This window comes from Vigna umbellata, chromosome 2 (assembly GCF_029865625.1).
Source record: "Vigna umbellata cultivar VRB3 chromosome 2, Vumbellata_1.0, whole genome shotgun sequence".
Lineage (NCBI taxonomy): Eukaryota > Viridiplantae > Streptophyta > Magnoliopsida > Fabales > Fabaceae > Vigna > Vigna umbellata.
The window spans coordinates 16,289,672-16,312,917 of NC_142166.1; the positions used below are offsets into that span (position 1 = coordinate 16,289,672).

Below are 23,246 nucleotides of genomic sequence, written 5' to 3' on the forward strand. Positions count from 1 at the left end.
CATGGGTTTGGTATGTCTCTGTTTTTTTTTTCTTTTCAATGATATGATTCATGTAATGACAGATAAAATTAATTGAAATATTGGATTTCATATAAACTTCTAACATGAGTTATTGTTTTAGAGAAAAAAATATATGATATTTTTTATTTCTAAACTAAACTATTCATTGAGATAACTTTTAAATAAGTCGTGCTTGATGAAAGATTTGTCAAGAAAAGAATTATACTTCTAAATACGAATTTTGCTTGTTTTTTTTTATGTTAAAGTTGTATTTTATAGCACTTGTTTAGTTTCTTTATTTAGAAATCATAAAAGTCTTCTTTATTGTAAATTCTGTTATCAAGTAACAGTGAAACTCACATATATAGACACATGAATTTGACCAAATAAAAAGGTGTGAGCATTTCTTTCATAACAAATCTAAAATTTTAGAGTCCAAAAGAGAGAGGAGAGAGGCAGAGTATATACAAACAATAATTGAACACAATATTCAAAAGGTATTGAGACTCTCCAGGAATGGAACATGCATGGAAGATCTCATGTATATATATGCTTGCTCCCACTTTTTACCTTCGAGACTCCTCATAAAGTTGTGCATAGAACCTTCTTGTTCTGTGAGCGATGACCAAGCTCAAAGAAGCTGCAAACAAGCAAACCAGTGCCAATATTCCACAAGTGAGGGAGAAGCAAATGTTTCCCTCGCAAAGAAGCACCTCACTGTTATTTGCTATGACGTGGTAAGAAATTGCCAAGTTGGAGGCTTCAAAAGTTTGCATCATTCGGTGCTTTGCCTGCTGCTCTGCATAGTAGTCATATATTGTGCTTGCCACAAATCCAGACAAGAAGAGAGACCCTGCTGGGCTAGCCATAGTCAGAAAATTGTACAAAGTTCCAAAGTTTTTCACGCCAAATAGTTCTGATGCTGCTGCTAGAGCAATTGACCAGTGAGCACCGTACCCAAAGCCGTTCAATATCCCCACCACATAAACTTGTCCAACCAATCCCACCACGTAGTAGAAGAGTCCCAAAGACATCATCGCTTGAATCACTGCCAATGCTATAAGTCTCGGATACCCAAAATTTCTGCTTGAAAACCATGCACAAAAGCACTCGTGCTGTGATTCATGTGTTCCACTTTTTATATTGTAAGAAATAAATAATAGAAAGAGAATATGGTAGTAAAGATGGTACCTTACTATAACCTCTGAGAAGTAGCCACCACCAACACGACCAAGGAAGTTGGATATGCTGATAACTGAGACATAGACATTGACGTTGTTGTCTCCCAATGATTGACATATCTGGCCCATGTTATTTATGATTGTCAAGCCCGACCCAGCGCCCATGACTAGAGAGAAAAACATCACCCAAAAGTCAGCCTGGGCCATTGCTTGTGACAAGGTGAAATCCTCTCCTCTACGGGGCCCATTTTTTAGCTTGATTTTCCTCAAAGCGTTGGTCAGAGCTTGCCAAAGCCTAGCTTGAATCTGAAACATGTCCCTTGGCCCTTCGGACAGAGGAAGCACCTCTAGGTTCGGGGGAATGCTCTTCTCATTTTCAACGTGTTTGGTTACTCTGGCAGTACTACTACTCTCCCCAATCACATTCTTAGACTTTGTCGCTTGTAGCAGTGGTGGTTCCAAGAGGGCTTCTTGGTCAGCACTCTGAGGTCCAGAGAAGAAAACCAATAGAATGGGAACTATGATTGGAAGCAATATGAGAATGATGAGAATGAGTGCAAACATTGAGATGATGGTTTGGTCCAAATGAAGCATGTTTTCTAGCAACAAAACTCCCGTCATGTAAGCAGCCAAGAGAAGGCAAATGCTGTAGATGAACATGAAACCTGATTCATCAGAGGCTCTAGATTGTTGATAAGTGTGAACGGGTTTGATGATGAAGATCAGGGCTAATGAAACCATTGCAGGTCCAACTGCAATGATGAAAATGAGAGAGGCTTGATCAGGGAGATTCATCATGGCTATGATTTGAGTCCAGATTGCACCGCTTAGGCCAACGAAGCCCTTCAAAATCCCCACCACGTGGCCTCTGCTCTCGGGGAAACTTTGCACGCTGGAAACCAGTGCAGCTGTGTTGTAATATGTTGATCCATTTTGTCCCACAAAGATTAGAATACATAGCTGCAAATCACCACCTGGTTAATAGATCAACATGAATTGGGTTGAACTTTCTCCAGGTGCCAGAACGCGCACCACAACCCAAGAGTAATCACTCAAGAACCTCAAATAATATCATTTTAATAATATTACAATTATGATATATATATTAACAACTTTTTAAAAATATGAATCACTATTTTATTTTATTTTATTGACGTGTATATTTGAAACAATGACATAGTTATAAAAAAGTTATAAAAGAAATTATTAAAAATACATTTTCCTGTAATCAAAAGTAAGTATACTCTTTTCTGTAACTCCCAAAAGCACTTTTATAAAATTAATAATTTTTAAGTGTTTTTAAAGTTACTTTGAAAATATAAAAAAATATTTTTAAAAATTTTAATAAAACATTTATAAGACTTTTTTTCTCTCTCTCTTATTTTTATTTTTACGTCCTAATACATATTCAATTAAAAATTAAGTAAAAATATAAATAACAAAAATATTACTATTAAAAGTGTATTTAGTGAGAATTAATAAGCTAATTAACTTTGACTATGATTAATACTTGATAAGTTACACCAAATAGTTTGTCATACGAAATTTCTAATCTGAGTTACAACATAAGCTAGTAATGCTACTTTTTATTTTATAATTTTTCTAACTTTCTTCTATTATTATTTTTTATATCTTAATATATTTTTTTATTTTTAATTTCTTTTACTCACTATTACTCATTTTAAATTTTATACACACAATTAACTAATTTACCATATTCAATATTTAACGAATTACTTTGTAGTTTTTCATTTAGTTCAAATTAAAAAAAATAACATTATAAATATTGAAATAACAAAAAGTGCAATTTATGGTACTATATGAAAATTACACAACTAGTGTAATCTATTTGATGCTTGTATTCAACAGTTCTAATAGGAAAATGATACTTGAACAACCATAACATTTAGACACGCGCACACGTGTCAAAATCTGAGTGGTCCAGTTGGAAAAATTAAATGAAAATGGACCACTCAGATTTTGACACGTGTGCGCGTGTCTAAATGTTGTCAAAAATGGTTGTTCAAGCATCATTTTCCGTTCTAATATAAAAAGGTTAACTTAGCTGTACTAAAACATTTATAATTCTAATCACTAATTTACATTAATTGAAAAGTTTTAAATTAGAAGTTAACTTATTAACAGGAAGTAACTTGAACATACCAGCCAAAGAGGAAAAGCGGGAAGGCGATGCGTGACGACAAGCCAAACGAGGCCATAACCAAGAACATTCTGGAAGACTCCAATAAGAATGAGAGTGGAAATGGGGTAGAGCTGGCTGAATTTGCCGGCAAGAAGACCAACGTTGTCACCCAAATCCTTGGCCACGCTCAAGAACGCCACCTGCTTCTGATTGAAACCCATGCTGCTCTTTATCACCGGCGATATGCTCCCGAACATGTACGAGGTGCCTGCGAATGACATGTCCCACATCGCGCACACAAACACCACCCATCTGTGCCTCACAAACTCCTTCACTTTCTCATGCACCCTCACCATCTTCTCCACTCTCCACCTTCTATCGCGTTTCCAGACTCACTTTATATAAGTAGTTAAGAATTAGCTTCGTGCTTTTGAGTTTACTTTTCGAGGCCCAACCCAAAATATCACCCTCTCATTTTCAATCATAATAACCATAAAAAAAAAGTTAAAAATGACTTGTGCTAAAATATCTATAATTAATTCATAAAAGTTCTGTTCAAATTACTTTCAAGCCATTCTGTGGTGCTTTCAATGAAGCTTTTTCCTACTTAACATAGTCCATATGTATATGCCTTCTTATAGGTATCTATCTCCAGTTAGTAAGACGTTTTTGTCAAATGTGTGCGCTTTCCACCATGACAGAGATATTTCTTGAAGAAAATATCAACAGTTTTAGGTCCCAAATAAAGGGATATATTGTCAACTTCTTCTGCTTTAATAGAATTCCAAATGAAAAGGATTTAAAGGTTGCATTAAAATATCTTGCAACTTGTATCCATGTGTCGCAATAGTGTATATGCAATTTATCAGTAAAATTTTTTCAAATCATCACAATGGTACAATTATTTTAAGTGTATATTTTAAAATAAGTATAAAAATAAATAATGTAATTTATTTTAATTTTAATTAAAGTCGGATCAATTATACAACTTCAATGATATAAATTAAAATTATATTATGATATAAATTAAAATTGTATTACTTAATTATGTTTTTGTTAATTTTAATTAAAATCATATCAATTTAACATGCTTTTACTTTAGTGAATCATAGTTATCTTAAGTTTATACAAATTTTTTTCAATAAAATTATACCAAGGTACAATTTATTTGTTTTGTAATATTTCAAAATTTGCACAAATTTTAGTAATTTTGAAAAACAAATTAGGGCTTTTGTTATACGTACGTTTAATAAAAATCTGAACTTAATGTACATTAAATGTTTACGGAATAACTTTTTTTTTCTAAAACCATGTAACAGTAACATATTTGATGTACTACTTAGTGTAGTCAAAATGGGTTGTAAGCCGGCTCATCATGGGTTTGAGCCGGGTTGAGTTTGAAAAAAATATATTTTATTTTATACAGCCTAGTTTTCAATCTGGCTCACTTAGAACTCGGCTCACCGGGTTGAACCCGTAGTAAGTCTGGTTGACTCACCAACTCACCTAATTTAATTTAATTATTTATTATTTTGTGTTTCAATATTATTAGTTAGTATTTTTTTTATTATATTGTAGATGGTCATAAAGAAGAAGATGTTTCAAGAGAGAAAAATTTTATAGATTTATCTATTCAAGACTCTAATATTATAAATGGACAAGTGATACAAAAATTATCAATATTAAAAACTTATTTATTCACTTTTTGTACATGTTTTTGGATTATGATTGGGTTATATGATTTTTTTTGAATTGTCTTTGGAGTTTAACATCATTTTAGTATGATGTTTTTTAAAGATTTGAATTGAAAAATTATAAATTTTTTATTTAAAAAAAACTTATAATTAAATAAGCCAATGAGTCAACTCGTTTAACTCACCAACCCGTGGTGGGTCGGGCCAAGTTCGAATTTTTTCATAAGTGAGTCGGGTTAGGTTGACTCACTAAGTGATCAACCCGTGGTGAGCCGAGCCGGATCAAACTGGATTACCCGTTTTGACAGCTCTAGTATTACTTATATTGATTAGGGCAATGATTGTAAGTAATAATTTTGAATTATATTTTAAAAAAATCAAACAAACTTTGTATATCTTTTATTTATTTTTCAAGTTTAATTTCTTTTTTCTTGATACTTATCTTTTAAATATACATAAGATTAAATTAACGATATTAATTAATTCTTAAAGTATTTGAATAACAATAAAATACTTCAAATACATTAAAGTTGGACCAAAGACTAATAAACTAGTAAATAGTTTGATATTTTGGATAATGTACTAGATCAACTATGTTCATGAGGAAGTAATGTATGGATGAAAAAAAAACATTTAAGTACATTATCAAGAATATGAGTTAGTTAGTTTGTTATTATTTTATATTTTGGATTTAGTACATATCTTTATTAGTATAAATAAGATATTTTATGTGTATATTTAATAATATTTAATATAGTGGGAGATTAATGGTTGTTCTTGCTCACTGCAACAGTTGTTATCGTCGTTAGACTCATTGTCGTCATCGTTCGTCGTCGATCATCATCGTTGGAGCATTAGTTTTGACTGATAGCCACATGGTTCTACTTGTCTCAGCCAAGCGACCACAATGTCATCGAGATCATTACTGAAGTCTAGATTAGAATTGTCAAAAGGGTAACCCGGCCCGACCTGTAAAATTCACGAAAATATATATATATATATATAGTAGTAAATTTTAGTATTTTATTAATAATAATTTTAATGGATAGAAAATTGTAAATTTTGGATATAAAATTATAGTAATTTTAGAAGGAGAGGTTCAAATTTTTGGTAACTTATTTAGTAAATTTTTTTAAATTGAAGAGTAAAAAGTAAATAGTAAATAGTAAAAAGTAAATAGTAAAAATAAATTTTCAGCATTAAGATTCCTTAGCATGGAAGAAAGTAGTAGGTAGAAATTAGGATCAGATTTGGTGAGAAAATGATTGAAATATTATTTTTAAATAATATTAAAATAATAAATAATATTAAAATATTAATGAATAGTAAATTATTTTTACTATAAATAGCCATGGGAGGGAAGGGTATTTTGCACCAAGAAAAGAGGAATCAAGTGAGAGCTTGAGAAGTAGAGAAAAAAAAAAAGAGTTAGGGAGAAATTTTTAGTTGCAAGAAGAGTAGAGGTTCTGAAGGGTTTCGGGGAAACAAATTCGGAGCAGGAGATTAAGTTTGGAATAGAGGTAAGGGGAGCTAATCCTTCTTGTATATGATTTTTTATCCATGTTATGATAATGAATATGAGTTATGAGTATGTTAAAATTTTGGTAATGGTAGTTATCTATTCACTTATATAAATTTAGTTTTCATGATTATAATTTTCTTATTTTCGAGTTAGTATGGTAAAACTTTTCTTTTAATTATTTTGACCGTTGGATTTAGCTAAAATTTTAATATATGAATCCTAAGACCTATTTCTTCACTTTGACCGTTGGGATTTGTAATTAGAAGTCTGTACTTAGAGAAATAAATCCTGCATGTTTGAGTAAATTAATTACCCCTGTAGATCTGTTACTGAGTCATCTCGGTAAAATATATATTACGACTTATTTGACCGTTAGATCAACTTGAAAATTTTATATATGATTCCTAAGATATATTAATACACTTTGACCGATCGGATTTTTAATTGAAAGTCTATGGTTGGAGAAAATAAGTTTTAAGTTTTTGAAAAATCTGATGAACACTATATTTCTGTTCTTAAGTTATCATGGTAAAAATTTTATATATATTTCATTTACCGTTAGATTGAGCCCAAAATTTAGTATGTAATTCATAAGACATATTAAGTCATTTTGACCGTTCAGATTTGAAATTAAATGTCTGTGATTAGGGAAATTAGTTCCGCATTTTGAGTATAACCAAAAACCACTTAAAATTCTGCACCTGAGTTACCTCGGTAAAACCTCAATATCTATCTAGTTAACCGTTGGATCAACCTGAAATTTTAATATATAGTTTATAACAAATAATGAATTATTGTGACCATTCAGATTTGAAATCGGAGTTACAGATTTATAGATATTAATTTCGTATCTTCTCAGAGATCTCAATATTGCTTAAATTTCTATTTTTTTTTATATCTATATTAAATTTTGGTGTTAATATTATATGCTGTTGTTTTAAATCTGTAAATAAGAAATTTGTTAAAAACTATTTGAGGAACACTTTGGCTAAGGAAAGACTTGGTACTTAAGTTGTCCATTGTGACGCACCTCTCTTTCCTGGAAGTCTACTCGACAAGTTTTTAACTTAAATCCTATTGAACAGATTATGTACTGTTAAATTATTGTGTAATATATCTTGTTGGAATATATTCAGTTTGTATGATTTCTGAAATAATTGGACTTTATTAGATTTGAATTTATGCATCTAAATATGATTGTGAATTATAATGATGTGATTTATGTGGAGAGTATGTGAATGTATGCGATATAGTCAATTTGTATGACTTTTGGGATGGATGGACGTGATGCATATTGGTGTATGCATTCTGATTTGGTGTTTGATGCATATTGGTGTATGCATGATGCATATTGGTGTATGCATGATGCATATTGGTGTATGCATGATGCATATTGGTGTATGCATTCTGATTTGGTGTTTGATATATATTGATGCATGCAATGTGGTTTAGTGTGTAACTCATATTTGTTTATGTAATTTGATCTGGTATAGTGAGCATAGTATGGTTTGATATCGAGGTATGTTTATTGTATTGAATTGTTAGCTCACCCTTACTTGTGTGTGCATGTGAATGCGATGATCGTATAATGCGTGATATTATACGGGAGCAGATGAAGGAATGTCGTCTGGAACAATACCAATGAAGAAAGAGATCGAAGAATAAGTTAGAAGAATCCAAGTTATATTTAGGAGTTTGTAGTTGAAATCTGAGTTTAAAATATATCAACTATGAATTTTTAAGTGTGAGATTACGGGATGTTACCGTAAATGTAATGTTACAATATATAAATTATGAATTATCCAATGTGAGATATTGGGATGTTACACGACCCACCACGGGTTGGCCACTTAGTGAGCCAACCCAACCCGACTCATTTATTAGCAAGCCAAAAAAATTTGAACCCGACCCGACCCACCACGGGTTGATGGGTTAAACGGGTTGGCTCATTGGCTCACTTAATTAACTTTTTTTTCACCCTCTTCTTCTGAGATTCTTATAACATGTTACTTTGATCGATCAAATTGAAATAGTAATAATTGGACCAATTGATATAAAAGAAAATGAAACAAAAGAAATATATTATTATATATATTCTAAGCTATCAAGTATAAAATTTTTGCCAATTTAGTTTAATGAGACATACACAACCGTTTGACCAAGAAACTACATATAGCCGTTAACAAAAATATATAGCACAAGATAAAACTGTCATGCTTGTAGATAGGTCTAAAAACAAGATAAAACAAATTATATATTCCTGACTTATCCAATCTATAATATTATTCATCTATTAAATTGGAGTCCTGAATGGATAAATCCATAGTATTATGCTCTCTTGAAGCATTTTCTTCTTTATCTCCATCTATAATATTATCCAATCTATAATCTTAGGGTTTTATTTGGAGAGGGGAACTTTTGGAAAGACAGTAACGCGAAAGGCTCTATTGCTAAGTAAAGGTTGTGCGTTTTGAAAAATTAATTTAATTAATTTGATTTCAATAAAAAAATAGGATTTGAATAATTAATTTAATTAATTTGATTTAATTAAAAAAATAGGTGGGTTGGTGAGCTAACCCAACCCACCACGGGTTCAACCCGTGTGAGCCGAGTTCTTAGTGAGCTGGGTCAAAATTGGGTCGCATCAAAATTTTTGCATTTTTTCCAACCCAACCCGGCTCAAACCCGTGGTGAGCCGGGTTGGCTCATGGGTTTCAACCCATTTTGACGGCACTAGTCTAGATGCACTCTCATGCACTGATCATAGTTTGTTGTCGCCATCCACTTGTGGTATACAAAGTATTGTCATCCACTTGTGGTTCCAACCCTAGTCAACCTAACTATAATGAGATTTAACCATTCCTAGTATCCACATTAGACAACTTGTCTAGAATGTTTAACTCCATTGAGTTAAATAATACAAGTGTTTGAATTCACTTTTGAATATAACACAAGACGTGTTTAGGTTTCTTACAAGATATTAGAGAGGTGTCGCAACCGGAATCGCGACGGGACGACGATCCAAAAAGAAATCGGGGTTTTAGAAAAAAAGATTTGGAGTCGCCACCATAGTTTATTATGGAAAACTACGGAAAAACCGTAAAACGAAAAAGCACAGTCCGCGAAAACCAGATTCTGGGTTCGGGAGTCGGTTACGCGTGGGGAAGGTGTTAGCACCCCACAACGCCTGCCCTAAGGCAGTACCTTTAACTAAATGCACGAATATGATGTGATTTTCAAAATGTTTAACTATCCCCTAAAATAAAATTCTAAAATAAACAAAACATATTTTTTAGTTTTTTGGGCCCGACAAGGATTGACCTTGCTCCTACGTATTCTCATTCAAAATGAGAAATCAGGGTTACGTAGTTCTTTTAGAAAACTGGTTGAAAATTTTGTTTGAAAATTGTTTAGAAAATTTTGTTTGGAAAATGATTATGGATAAATTTGGATTTTTGGGAAAGTGAACCTGACAAGGACTAGCCTTGCTCCTACGTATCTCCACTTTTGATGGAGAATCAAGGATCACGTAGTTCTGGGTAGCAAGACTATTTGTTGTTTAAAATTGTTGATGTTTTCGGGTTTTTTGAAGATTTTATACCCTTTTTTGTATTTTGTTTAAGAAAGAGAAAAGGTTGTTAGCACAAGGACGATGCGTGCGATCACACATGTGCATAAACCTTTAAAACATATTTTGTTAATTTTACTTAAGGAAAAGAAAAGGTTTTTAGCACAAGGACGATGCGTGCGATCACACATGTGCCTAAGCCTTTAAAACATATTTTTGGAATTTTAATTAAGAAAGAGAAAAGGTTTTCAGCACAAGGACGATGCGTGCGATCACACATGTGCCTAAACCTTTAAAACGTATTTTTGGAATTTTAATTAAGAAAGAGAAAAGGTTTTCAGCACAAGGACGATGCGTGCGATCACACATGTGCCTAAGCCTTTAAAACATATTTTTGGAATTTTAATTAAGAAAGAGAAAAGGTTTTCAGCACAAGGACGATGCGTGCGATCACACATGTGCCTAAACCTTTAAAACATATTTTTGGAATTTTAATTAAGAAAGAGAAAAGGTTTTCAGCACAAGGACGATGCGTGCGATCACACATGTGCCTAAACCTTTTAAAATATTTCTGTTAATTTTATTTTTTTATAAGTAAAATTATTGTATATATATTTTGAAATAAGTGGATATTTAAAAGAAATAAATAAAATAAAAATGAAATGAAATAAGATGAATAAAAAGGCAAATAAATAAATAAATAGTAAATAAAAACAACAAAATGGGGTGCCAAAATAGATAAAATTCGAACGGTCAGTCGAAAAGCTTGGTTAACGAGCGGTCCGTGGAAGACATGAATTGGACGAGCGGCAGAAGAAGAGTGATTAGGACGAGCGCCAGAATAAGGAGTGACCTGTGCGAGCGCTATTTGCTTCCTGAACGAAAGATTAAAACCGAACGCTTGGAGACAAACGTCATTGAGACCGAACGTTCAAACGAAGACCGAACGCTTATTAAACAATACAAACTGAACGCTTACTAACACATTACACGACCGAACGTTCACTAACACAAAACAAAACCGAACGTTAACATAACATGACCGAACGTTCACTAACACAAAACCGGACGTTCACATGAAGACCGAACGTTCATTAAAACATTATGACCGAACAGTTGACTCTTTGTATGACCGAACGTCCCAAAGATCAGTATGGACGAACGTTCGAAAAAGCAAAGTACGAATGGTGGAGGACGAACGTTCATGAACGGTTGCATGCACAGTTGATGGCGAACGGTCGTGTAGGATACGGGAAGAACGTTTGAAAGGGGAGAAAACGAACGCGCACGGTCGAAAAGGTTCAAGGTTAACGAGCGCTCGTTCGTGAGAAGGTTGAATGGTCAGTCGAGAAAAGCTTAAGGTTAACGAGCGCTCGTTCTTTTGGATAACGAGCGTCCGTTGGTGAGAAGGTTGAATGGTCAGTCGAGAAAAGCTTAAGGTTAACGAGCGCTCGTTCTTTTGGATAACGAGCGTCCGTTGGTGAGAAGGTTGAATGGTCAGTCGAGAAAAGCTTAAGGTTAACGAGCGCTCGTTCTTTTGGATAACGAGCGTCCGTTGGTGTGAAGGTTGAATGGTCAGTCGAGAAAAGCTTAAGGTTAACGAGCGCTCGTTCTTTTGGATAACGAGCGTCCGTTGGTGTGAAGGTTGAATGGACGTTGGGAAAGAGGCCGAAAGACGAGCGCTCGTTGTGGACGAGCGTTCGTTGGGAAGATGAGGCGTGATGACGAACGCTCATTATGGACGAGCGTTCGTTGGGTGATATGACGAACGTACGTTGAGTACAGAAGGGCAGATGACGAGCGCTCATTTGGTGATGTGCGAACGGACGCTGAGAAGAGGAGGCTGGTCGACGAGCGCTCGTTGGGGGACGAGCGTTCGTTGGGGGATGAGGCGTGATGACGAACGCTCATTATGGACGAGCGTTCGTTGGGTGATATGACGCACGTTCGGAAAAATGGGCCGAAAAACGTGCGTTCACTATGGGCTTGGCCCACCCGGGTGATTTCTAACCTAGAATTCCCCTAGGGGTTCTGCCTTCCCATTCTCAATCACTCACTCACGCCGTTTCTCTCAGATGAGACCAATGTCTCCTTCTCTCTGACCAAAAGGAGTTGCTCCTCCACGCACTACGACGTCGACGCCGCTACACTCTGAACTGGCCACCGTGACCGCCTCCAGCCAAAACCGGCCGCCGCGAGTTGCTTCCGGTCTCTTTCCCTCTCTTCTCCTCGTCGCGCACGACGGAGGAACTCTAGCGTTCCTGTGCCATGCCGTCGCTGCCCTCGATAGAGCCACCGCCACCACGGTTGGACCTACCACTACCGATGGTTATGCCGAAAAAGTTTGGGATTGAGGTGTGGTGTAATGGGTTTTGTTGATGACTGTGTTGTGAGTGGGGGGAAGGATGATTGGGTTCTGAGGATGGGAGAAAAGAGAGGAGAAGAAGGGTTTTGTGATGGTGAATGGTGGTGCTGGGGATTTCACGGTGGTGATTAGTTTGAAGTGGCTGTTGCACTCGGTGGTGGAGGTTGTAGGAAAAAGATGGTCTTGCGGTTTGAATGGGGAACGGGGAGGGAGATTCACGGTGGCTGAGTCAATTCTCGCGTGGGAAAGATGTTGAAGCTACTGTTTTGGTGATTGGATCAGCCGGATTGAAATTGTAGAATTTATGGCGGCTTGGCTATCTCTGGTTTTGTGACTTTCTCCTTGCAGGTTTGGATGGAACAAAAGAGAAGGAAACCACTTATGTGATAATGGCAGGAAGGCAACAATGGGATTATGAAGGAGGGGATGCGTCGTGTAGTAGCTACTGAGGTATAATTGCAGGGAGTATAGTAAGGGGAAATGTGGGATTTGAGGATGATACAAAGCAGATCAGAGAAGAAACGTACATAATCCGTGAATGGTGAATGGGTAGGTTCGGATCAAGTATAAGAAATTGTTTTGATCATTGTTTTGTTGTTGTTTTTTAATGCAGGGGAACTGTGAATAGGTGTATCAAGAAGGATGAAAATGGAGATGGCGATGATTTTGGCGGCAAAGATGGAATAGGAATCAAGGAATGAATCAAGCATGTTTCAGATTAAAGTGGAAGTGTGCTTATGCGTTGGACCAGAGAAAGGAAAACATTCACACCATAATATCATACTCAAACAGAGCAAAATCAAGCATAAAATGACATACTATGCCACCAGCTTATATGGACAGGGTGTGAGCGAGGTGTGCTTATCCCAGTATATATGACAATATGAACCAGTGAAGGAGTTCCTTACCTCTTGAAGATCCGATTGCTACTGCCAACCTTGCGCCTCCAATGAATCTCTCCTTTCCCTTTTGACTGGCTTCTTCTTCCCTTTCCTTGTTGAATGGTGTCTCTTGTTTCTCTTTGCAGGTGCCAATGTCTCCTTCTCGGCAATGGATGATGATCCAGTGAAGATGAAGGTCCCCTGGAGCTCTCACTAGGAATTAATGATCCTTTTTTCTGAAGGCTCTCTCCCCTTTCTCTCCGCTTTTCTGTGCTACCCTCCCCCTCCGTATACCAAACCGTGCATATGCCATGTAGGCTCCAAAACGTATCTGCCACCCGCACACTCTGCAGAAAACCGTTTCTGCCTCCCCCTCCAACACATACCCTGCTCTTTTTTCTTGTCCCCCAAACCCAAAACATTCTCTCTTTTCTCGTATCTTTTGCTAAAGACAAAACGTCCCCTTTTCCTAATTCTTTTTTTTTTTTTTTAATAAAATAAAAAGGTAAAAACTAAAAAAAAACAAAAACTAAAGACACAAATAAACTAATAAGAAAATAAATAAATAAACAATAAAACGAAAATAATAAAATAATAAAAATAATAATAAAAAGGGGAAATAATAAAACAAAAGAGAACAGTCTACGGTAAAGTCCAAAAACCGATCCGGACGAAATTCAGTATTGACAAGAGGATATACAAATAATACAATGTACTTCTGAAAGCTTGTAAAGGTTCTTTCTCTTTGAACGAAAGACTTTAGATTATATAAAGTTGGAGGTAGAGCAGTAGCGTAATGATTCAAAGAATTAATCTCTTTTCTTTTGTTTTTTTTTCTTATTTCTTATATTTTTCTTCTCTTTTGTGAGTCCTCTTTATATAGCCTTTTTCTGAAGTACATAGGAAAATGCTAAGGGAGGTGAATAATAGTTTCAAAATATTTTCGCAATGCAACATCTAATGACTTGTGGTGAGAGTATATAAAGATGTAATATGTATAGATATTGAGTTTATAAGATATGTAGATAAGAATGTTTTCAAACAATGACAGAAAATTTACAATAGTTTCTAAACAAAAAAACAATAAGGTACAACGTTTGTATTGATTAACTCAAACTTGACCTATGTCTATTTCTCCCTCAAGAACTCTTAAGGGGTTCCATTAATCTTATCAATATTACATGAGTTTAACCCACTCCTGGTCTCCTAGTCATCACAAATAGTCCGAGTATTATAAACCACTATTGGTTACAACGAGTATTAGTATCACTCTTGCTTTTCTAGTCAACTTGATTATACCGAGTTTAACCTCTCTAGGATGTACCCCTATACAACTATCTAGACCTAGTTTACCCACTCCTGGTTGAATATTTTTACACCACTCCTGGTTGAGTATTATTAGTCACTCTTAGCATCTAAATATTATCAACAACTCATGATTCCCTAACCTAACCTGACTATACACAAATTTAACTTAAACTTACAAACACTGATAAATACAGATTGAATAAACTCTCGTAAAGAGAATTACAACAATATAAATCAATTTGTGAACTCATGAGATTTTTACTCGCGGTTAAACGATTTAAGCTCATAAATTGCTTTTTCTCTATTTTTCTCCTCACTTATGTTACTAAAAGATACATTATGACCTACATAGTTGTAAAGATATTTATAGAAAAATATATCTTTTACTAATCTTAATATTTTTCTTGAATTTTGAAATACTTTATGGAAAACTTTTACATGGAATACTGTATATAATATGTTTATATATTTTTGTATCACTACAGAAAAGAAGGACATTACCGAAAGCCATAATCCCTTGGAAAGAGCCAGAAGCCGTTGGTAATGACCTATTACCGACAGCTTATCGACGGTCATAATACCATCTGTAAATTGTTTGTCGCTGATGACCTTTGCCTTAGAAATGGTTGTTATAAACGTAAAAATAAATAAATAATGCCTTTTGTGTATTTTTTAATTATATTCTATTATATATTGTATTATTATATAATTCAAAGTATTAATAATGTATTTTTTTTTTACTTTGTTTAACGTCAAAAAAGGTTGGAATGACATATGCAATTACATAAACAAACATAACATAGGTTAAATTAGAGATGAATTTTATAAAATTTAATTAATTATAAACTCACTTACTAACATAACTACATAAAAAATAATATTGTAACTAGATTCTATATCAACTGTTAATATGACCATGTTTTCAACTTTTGTATTTTTCTTCATCACTCACGTGGAAAGCGTGCAAAATTATTGCCCCATGTTTTGAATTATATACAAAATTTTAAAAAAACTTAGTTTGCTTTTAAGTTAAGAATTTTATAACTTTTAACAATTTAATAGACTAAGTTTTAAATTTTATTTTTTAAATTATTAAAATTTGAAATTTTTGTATCAAAATATAGCCATTTAAATTTATTGAATTTTGTTTTTCTAACAAGAGTAATCATTAAAACTTCAACGAAAAAAAAATGGATTGACATATTCTAAAGAATAGTCCCGTAGAGATTAGTTAAAAAAACTCTAATAAATATTAGTCTAGACCTAACTCTCACCAACAGAGGATAAATAATTTCAACCATAACAACAGCAAAAAAATTCACATCAATAAGGACTAGTTTTTCTTTTAGGTTTAAACCCTTCCTTGGTCCTAATTTTTGTATGGAAATTTAAGTTGAGTCATCATTTTTTCAACTGTCTCAATTGGGTCATATTTTTTGTAAAAATGAACACATTTTATCCTAACCGTTAAGTGCTCTCTGACGGCGTTAGTAGTTGCTGACCTATGCACGCTGATGTAGAAGTGTTTTATTACGTGGAATTTTCTTTTTAAAATTAAGAGTTTTTTGACGTGGCTCATCCAAATCTGGTCAGATTCCCTTCACCACCCACTTCAATGGACTCACTCTCCCATGGACCTCGTTGGCGGAGCTTCGCCGACGCAAGTCATTAGCAGGCATACCATTGATTAGGTAATTAAAAAGATAAAAACCATTGAGCGAGTCCTCCTCGTCGCGCCTTCATCATCGATCGTTGCCGCTATGCTGCACCGAACGATCGCTGCCGCTATGCCACCATTTGTGAGAGAATGAAATCTATCATGGTTGAGCAGTGCACCGAAGGAGAAGAAGAGCAGAAACAGAATGCGACAACCAAAAATGGCGAGACCTGATGTGCGAACTGCCACTGCCTGTGCCTTCACGACGTGAACCAGGAAGAAGAAGAAACCAGAAAATTGGATTTTCCTTAGGGTTCAGGAGCATTAGGGTTTCAAATTGGGAATTTTCCCAATTTAGATTTCAAATTTTAATTAGGGTTCTTAAAAGAGATTTTCTGGAGGATTAAATTTCAGAAACATAATTGGGATTTTAATTTCCAATTTTATCATAAACGTTAAAGTTTCCCGAATTGGATTTATCATTAATGCTAATTGGTTTGGGTTTCATATCCTGGAGAACCAATTCGATCCACGAAGAAATAAAAAACAGAAGAGCATCATCTTCCTCCATTCATTCATTCATTCATCATTCGTCCCTGCATTTTTCTCTCAACAAAGCTGTCTGAAAAGCTTGGGTGAAAGGAGAGGGTCCAACACCACCAGCAACAAGGGAAAATTTTTTGGGATATAATACCAGGTCACTAGAACAACAATATTTTTGGTAAGTGTTGGAAGAGGGGTCGTGGGAAGTAACCACTATGTTTATGGAGTTTATCGATTAGGGATGGGAGGGAGGAGAGGATGCGAGAGAGGTTGCGGAGGTTAGGGTCGGAGGAGAAGACGGCGTGGGACTTGGCTTCGAGGTCGAGGAACGTGTCAATGGCAGTGCTGGTGTGAAGGGCTTTGGAAGCTTCTTTGACACCTTCAATTTTGATAAGCCATTTCATGATTCTTTAATTTAAATAAAATTTCTACGTAATAAACAATATATGTCAGCATAAACACGTCAGCTATATTTAACGCCGTCAAAAAACACTTAATGATTAGGGTAAAATGTGTTCATTTTTACAAAAAGTATGACCTAATTGAGACAGTTGAAAAAATGATGACCCAACTGAGATTTTCATACAAAATAGTCTATTTAGTGTCAACACAGAATCCTAGTTAACAGTAATTGAAAAATAATCTTATTAATATTAATTAAGAAAATTTAATATTTATTGAAAAACAACTTGAATCTATATTATGATTGAAAACAACTTTATTTGACATCAACCTACAAGTATTATTGATGTTAATAAAAATGTCCTAATTAAGATTAATTAGAAAATAACACTAAAAAAAATGACAGTAATGATAATAATCAAATAAACCTTTATTAACATTAATAGAAAAAACAATGTTAAATCGTTCATATCTTAACCTAGGTCATAAAAAATGGTTTGATTGAAATCAAGCCGTCCCAATTGAAACATAAAATTCGAATTCTTAGTTTTTTAAATAAAAATTTGAAATTCGAATATTCTAACAAGAACAGTTGTAGAAACTATTAACAGATAGAATGAATCCGAGACTGTTGAACATAATAGGCAAAATATAACATGAAGGCACTCTCTGCTTGGCACTAGTCAAAGCACTAAAGCAAATAAAACATGAAAACAAAACTATTCCATGGAATCAAAACTTGGAGCATACCATCCCAATTGATCATTAATTTGTTTCAGTCTTGCTTCTTGACCCTTTGAATCTCCCAATGCAGTAGTGAAAGGGTACACATAAGTTACTTTCATTGCCACACATCTGTAAGCAACCACATCACCTTTCACCAGAAACTCAACAACATCTCTACCAAATCCTCCATCAACTTCAGCCTCTAGATATTGACCATCTGGGGTATCTTCCACAGGCTGGAACTTCACATTTTTCTGGGTCTTTAGGATTGCTTCACGTAGTTTCTGAAAAATGAATGAATAAAAATAAGTTAGACAAAAAGGAAATGTACTAAAGGAATGGCTATATGTGCCTTACTCAGATGCAAACAACCATAGCAAGAAAAGTCATAAACAGCCAAAATGAAGATGGTGGATATGTAGGACACTCGTGAGGACCTGAATAGCATCATCCAAGGAATTTGCAGGAATCAGCCAAGGAAACGAAAAAGATGATGACTTTGGATTTGTTGATATGCAACCAGGATTGATTGATGGACAAGGTCTAATTTTTCTGCAAGACAGAAAACATTGGTGATAATAAACCATGGTATTATTTATGAAGCATGAAATCAATCCATTGCTATAAGAAACAACAATTATATGCAATGTATGATATGCATTACAAAGTGAGGCAAAAGGGGGAAAGCATGAAGAATATTTACATACCCATTTTCTAGTCCAAGTTCCAAGTTCTTGGATTGAGAGAAAGGAGTGGTGAGGGAGAGTGGAGGGGATTGAGAAGTGAGAGATGGGATTGCATGAGAAGGAAAAGGAGAGGCTAAGGTTGCTGCAAGGGCCAAAGAGATGAGATTAGGTAGGACCCTATCTCCAAGTGCAAGGTTTGGAGTTTGAATCTGAGTTTTCAGTTTAGGAACAGCAAGAGGAGGAAGAACACTCATCAGAATCATGATTTATGGACTCCCTTTTGCTCCATCACTCTTTCTGGTTTTACTTTTCAAACAATTCACCATAATTTGTTTTAGCCTTTGAAAGTTCATCCTTTAGCTGAGTCGTTTGTTCAGCTCTAGGGAAGGGTAGTTCCGGAAAGAGCCAACTATTTATTTATTTTTTTCATTTATTTGTCAAGTGATAAGTCTGGTTCTAACTTTTGTTATTTATATACCACCTTTTAACGCTATTTTTATATGATTTAATTTTTATTTATTTTATGAAAAAAGAAAGTAATAGGAACGTCTTCTCATTTTATTCTTTTATAAACAATAACTCAATATATTAAAATATCTAATTATAATTTTTTTTAAAAGCTGCATAACATAATAATCATTACTTTTTTTTTAACTTTATTATATTATTTTTTTAGCTACCTGAACACATTACTCTTTCTCTTTTGTATTTTTCCTTCTTTTATAAAAACTAATATATGCCAATAGATAATACAAAGTTATTTAAAATATTTCAAATTAAAGATCAATAAGATAAAATAATTAAACTTGATAAAAAATATTTTAATTTTCAATATCATATATAAAAATACTATTAATAAAAAATTAAATAATTTTATAAAATTCAGATTACTATTATTAATTTATTTTTAATTTCTTATTTAATATTATTATGAATAAAATTACTAACATATTTGAGAACTAAAATAATATTTCTTGTAAAACCTTTTTCATAACACCTATTATAACACGAGCAGTAAATAATGATTAAAACAGGACAAAATAGGGCAATCCAAAAATATTAACTATTATTTAATATAGTTACCTGTATAAAGATATTTTTCTTTTTATTGTTTATATTTGTTTTTTTCAATTTTATTTTTGAAATAATATTCTTTAAGTAAAATAATTATTTTATATTGTTTCTTTATTAATATTTTTTTTTAAAAACTCAACAACTTTTTAAATAAAAAACCTATAAAATAAATAAAAAATATTTATAATAAAATTATAATATTATTTATATTTAATTTTATAATTATAATAATAAAAATTTCATATATTTTATTATTATAGTTTTTTTTTCATAGTATTGATTAATGCAATTTAATTTTGAATATTATTCATATTATTCCATTAACGTCCTTAAATATGAATTTTTAAATTATTATTAGAAAATAAATAGATTTAGGACATGTACAATATAATATTAATAGTATTAAGAATGGTCATGTGAATGGTTTCTAGGCTCGTAAGAAAAAGTGTGAGACAAACTGATATTATAGTATGTTAGCTCCCATAACTCGCAGGGTACTGATAGATTAATCCATATTTGGATTGTATAACTTGTATTGACATAAATTACTTAAAATCTAGTTACTTCAGCACAATATGTCGTATGTATTTCTTCTCAGCATTTTGTTCATTCGTGTTTTTTCTCTAATCCATCCAAAAGTATTTCGCTCATTCTTGTCTAGTCATCCAAAATAGCTCCACGTTAGAAATGAGGTGCATTAATATTTTAAAGATAATGATTTTGATGATGCTACAAGAGAAAAACTCGAAGAATCAAGTTGTAATTTATTTAAAAACACTTTTGTAGACTAAAAATGTATTAAGAATAACTTTGAACATGTAAACATTTAGAAATTTCTTGTCATTAGGACATCTGCGTATATAATCAATTATTTGATGTAATAATCGATTATCACGAGCCCTTTTGAAAAATCATTGCTCGTGCAAATAATCTATTATTGCTTGAAATAATTGATTATCCTGGTCTGATTCAAAACTACTCAAGTTTCGCAAATAATCGATTATCACTCTTTTGAAAACCTTGTAACAGACTTGAATAATCGATTATTACTTCCAATAATCAATTATCATTGACAGAGCTGTTGCTTCTAGTTCGTGTGTCGAAGGAAGCTCTTCCAGTTCGTTTGTCGAAGGAAGTTTCTTGTTGCATTTCTTCCGGTTCGTTCGTCGAAGGAAGATTTTGTTGTTTCTATTTTTCATTCACCATATTGTAATATGTGAAACTGTTTTAGTGAAATCGTTAATCACTCCTTATAGTGATTAACAACTGGACGTAGAATTTGTTGATTCGAACCCGTATAAAAATCTAATGTGTGAGTTTTTCTACTCCTTACACTCTTTACATTTTCTGCACATCAACTGTTTGCTAAAACATTTATAAGAAAATTAAAGGAACTAAATTTTTAAATTGACCGAACAAGCTCTCTGCTTTGACAATCGTTTATCGTAACTCTGATTTTTATTCTGCTGTGTAAAAACGGTACCGATTGTTTTGACAACAATTGGTATCAAAGCTTGCTTTGATATTCTTTCAAATTTTTCGAAAATGGCCGGTCATCATCATGCTAAAGTATATGCCGAGGGTGCCTCAATTAATAGACCACCACTTTTTATCGGTGATAACTACGCATTCTGGAAAGTCAAAATGGAAATTATTATTGTACAAAATGGTCCTTACATTCCTAAAAGCACGGTTGATGGTGTAGAAGTAGAAAAACCATATTTTAACTAGACTGCTGAGAAAAACAGAAGAGCCTAATTTGATATAAAGGCTCATAATATTATTTCATCTGCTGTTGTGCTTGACGAGTTCTATAGAATTTATGTTTGTAAGACAACATAGGAAATGTGGGAAGTCCTCAAAGTCACACATGAGGGTACTGATGATGTGAAACGCGTAAGGAAGAATACGATCATCCAAGAGAATGAGATGTTCAGAATGCAGCCTGGAGAAACTATTTCTGATGTCTAGAAGTGCTTCACTCATATTGTAAACTATTTGATAGGGTTGTGTAAGACTTTTGACACTGATGAATTAAATGTAAAAATTCTGAAATCATTAGACAACTCTTGGCAACCAAAGGTGACTACGATCTCGTAGTCTCAAAACCTCTCTCAAATGTCAATGATGATTTTCTTTGGAAAGCTTCGTGAGCACGAGCTTGAGCTAAAAAGGTCAACTCCAGAACAGGATCAAGGCAAGAGAAAAACCTTCTTTTAAATCTGAAATTTCAAAGGAAAGAGTTCAAGAAGAACTGACGATAATGACTCTGATGATGAGGAAAACATGAGCCTCCTGATAAAGAAATTTGGCAAATTTATAATAGCAAAAGGAAAGGATAAATACCAAGGAGAAAGAAAAGAAAATCAAGGATCTCCATGAAGCATCAAGTGTTATGGATGTGGAGAAAGAGGACATGTAAAGACCGACTGTCCCAAAGACAAATGAAGTGAAGAAAAGAAAGAAAGAAAATTTCCCAAGAAGAAGAAAGCTTACATAGCATGGGAAGAAAACGCTTCTACTTCTTCAAGCTCAAGTGAATCAGATGAAGAAGAAAATCTTTGTTTAATGGTTGACTCAGAAGATACTGGAAGTCAAGTAAGTGATTCTAGCTTTGAGTCTAGTGAATTAGATTTGCAAAAAAATTCTTTGATTTAATGAATGAATATGAAAAACTTGATGCTGCACATGAAAAATTAAAGAAAGAACATAATGAATTGAAATTGAAATATGAAAAAGCATTAGATGAAGAAGTAGTTTTAAGAAATAAAGTTAGTAATCTTGAAACAAAATTGTCTGAATCTAATGCAAACGAACAACTTGTTGAATGTTTATCTTGTAAGAGTATGTTTGATATATACATACTTGAAAATTTACTTGCAAAGGAAACCAAGCCTAATTCATATGCTAAAACTAACTTTAAAGAAGCAATGTTAATAATAAGAACATGCATCATCATAAAAAGTCTAAAGTTAAGAGAACTCATAGAGTTTGGGTTGAAAATGGGACTTTTGTGAAAAATAAGGTGCATGATGTTTGTTGCTTTTATTGCATGAAGCATGGTCATACATCAAACAAATGCAACATTAAACATTGTGGAATTCCAAATGAAAAATATGCATGGGTTAAAGTTGTGAAATGATGCTTGCTTGCATGTACTAACCCCAAGGACCCATAATGAGATTGAGGACCTAAATTCTTGCTCAATTTGTTTTGTAGGAACCTTCAAATTCAAAGAAGTCATTGTGGTATCTTGACAGTGGTTTTCAAGGCACATGACCGGTGACAAGAAGAGGTTCATCTCTTTTGAGAAGAAAAAGCAAGGATTTGTAACATATGGGGATAACAACAAAGGGGAAATAATTGGAACCAAAGACATTGACGGAGGAAACACCTTGACAATCAAAGATGTGTTGTATGTTGAAGGTCTCAAACACAACCTCCTAAGCATAAGTGAACTATGTGACAAAGGTCTCAAGGTAACCTTTGAAAGTGA

The 23,246-nt window shown here is 33.5% G+C and overlaps 2 protein-coding genes across 2 annotated transcripts; both read right to left on the minus strand.

Moving 5' to 3' along the window:
- Positions 1 to 377: 377 nt before the first annotated feature.
- Positions 378 to 3,718, minus strand: LOC124830292 (protein NUCLEAR FUSION DEFECTIVE 4-like). Its single transcript, XM_047303965.2, has 3 exons — positions 3,345 to 3,718; positions 1,192 to 2,141; positions 378 to 1,083 (listed from the first exon to the last, which is right to left on the minus strand). The coding sequence occupies exons 1-3, from the start codon at positions 3,678 to 3,680 to the stop codon at positions 567 to 569; spliced, it is 1,803 nt and encodes a 600-aa protein (XP_047159921.1). The 5' UTR covers positions 3,681 to 3,718; the 3' UTR covers positions 378 to 566.
- Positions 3,719 to 17,856: 14,138 nt separating this feature from the next.
- LOC124820795 (thylakoid lumenal 17.9 kDa protein, chloroplast) lies at positions 17,857 to 19,087 on the minus strand. Its single transcript, XM_047292560.2, has 3 exons — positions 18,698 to 19,087; positions 18,428 to 18,542; positions 17,857 to 18,274 (listed from the first exon to the last, which is right to left on the minus strand). The coding sequence occupies exons 1-3, from the start codon at positions 18,937 to 18,939 to the stop codon at positions 17,984 to 17,986; spliced, it is 648 nt and encodes a 215-aa protein (XP_047148516.1). The 5' UTR covers positions 18,940 to 19,087; the 3' UTR covers positions 17,857 to 17,983.
- Between the last annotated feature and the right edge of the window lie 4,159 nt (positions 19,088 to 23,246).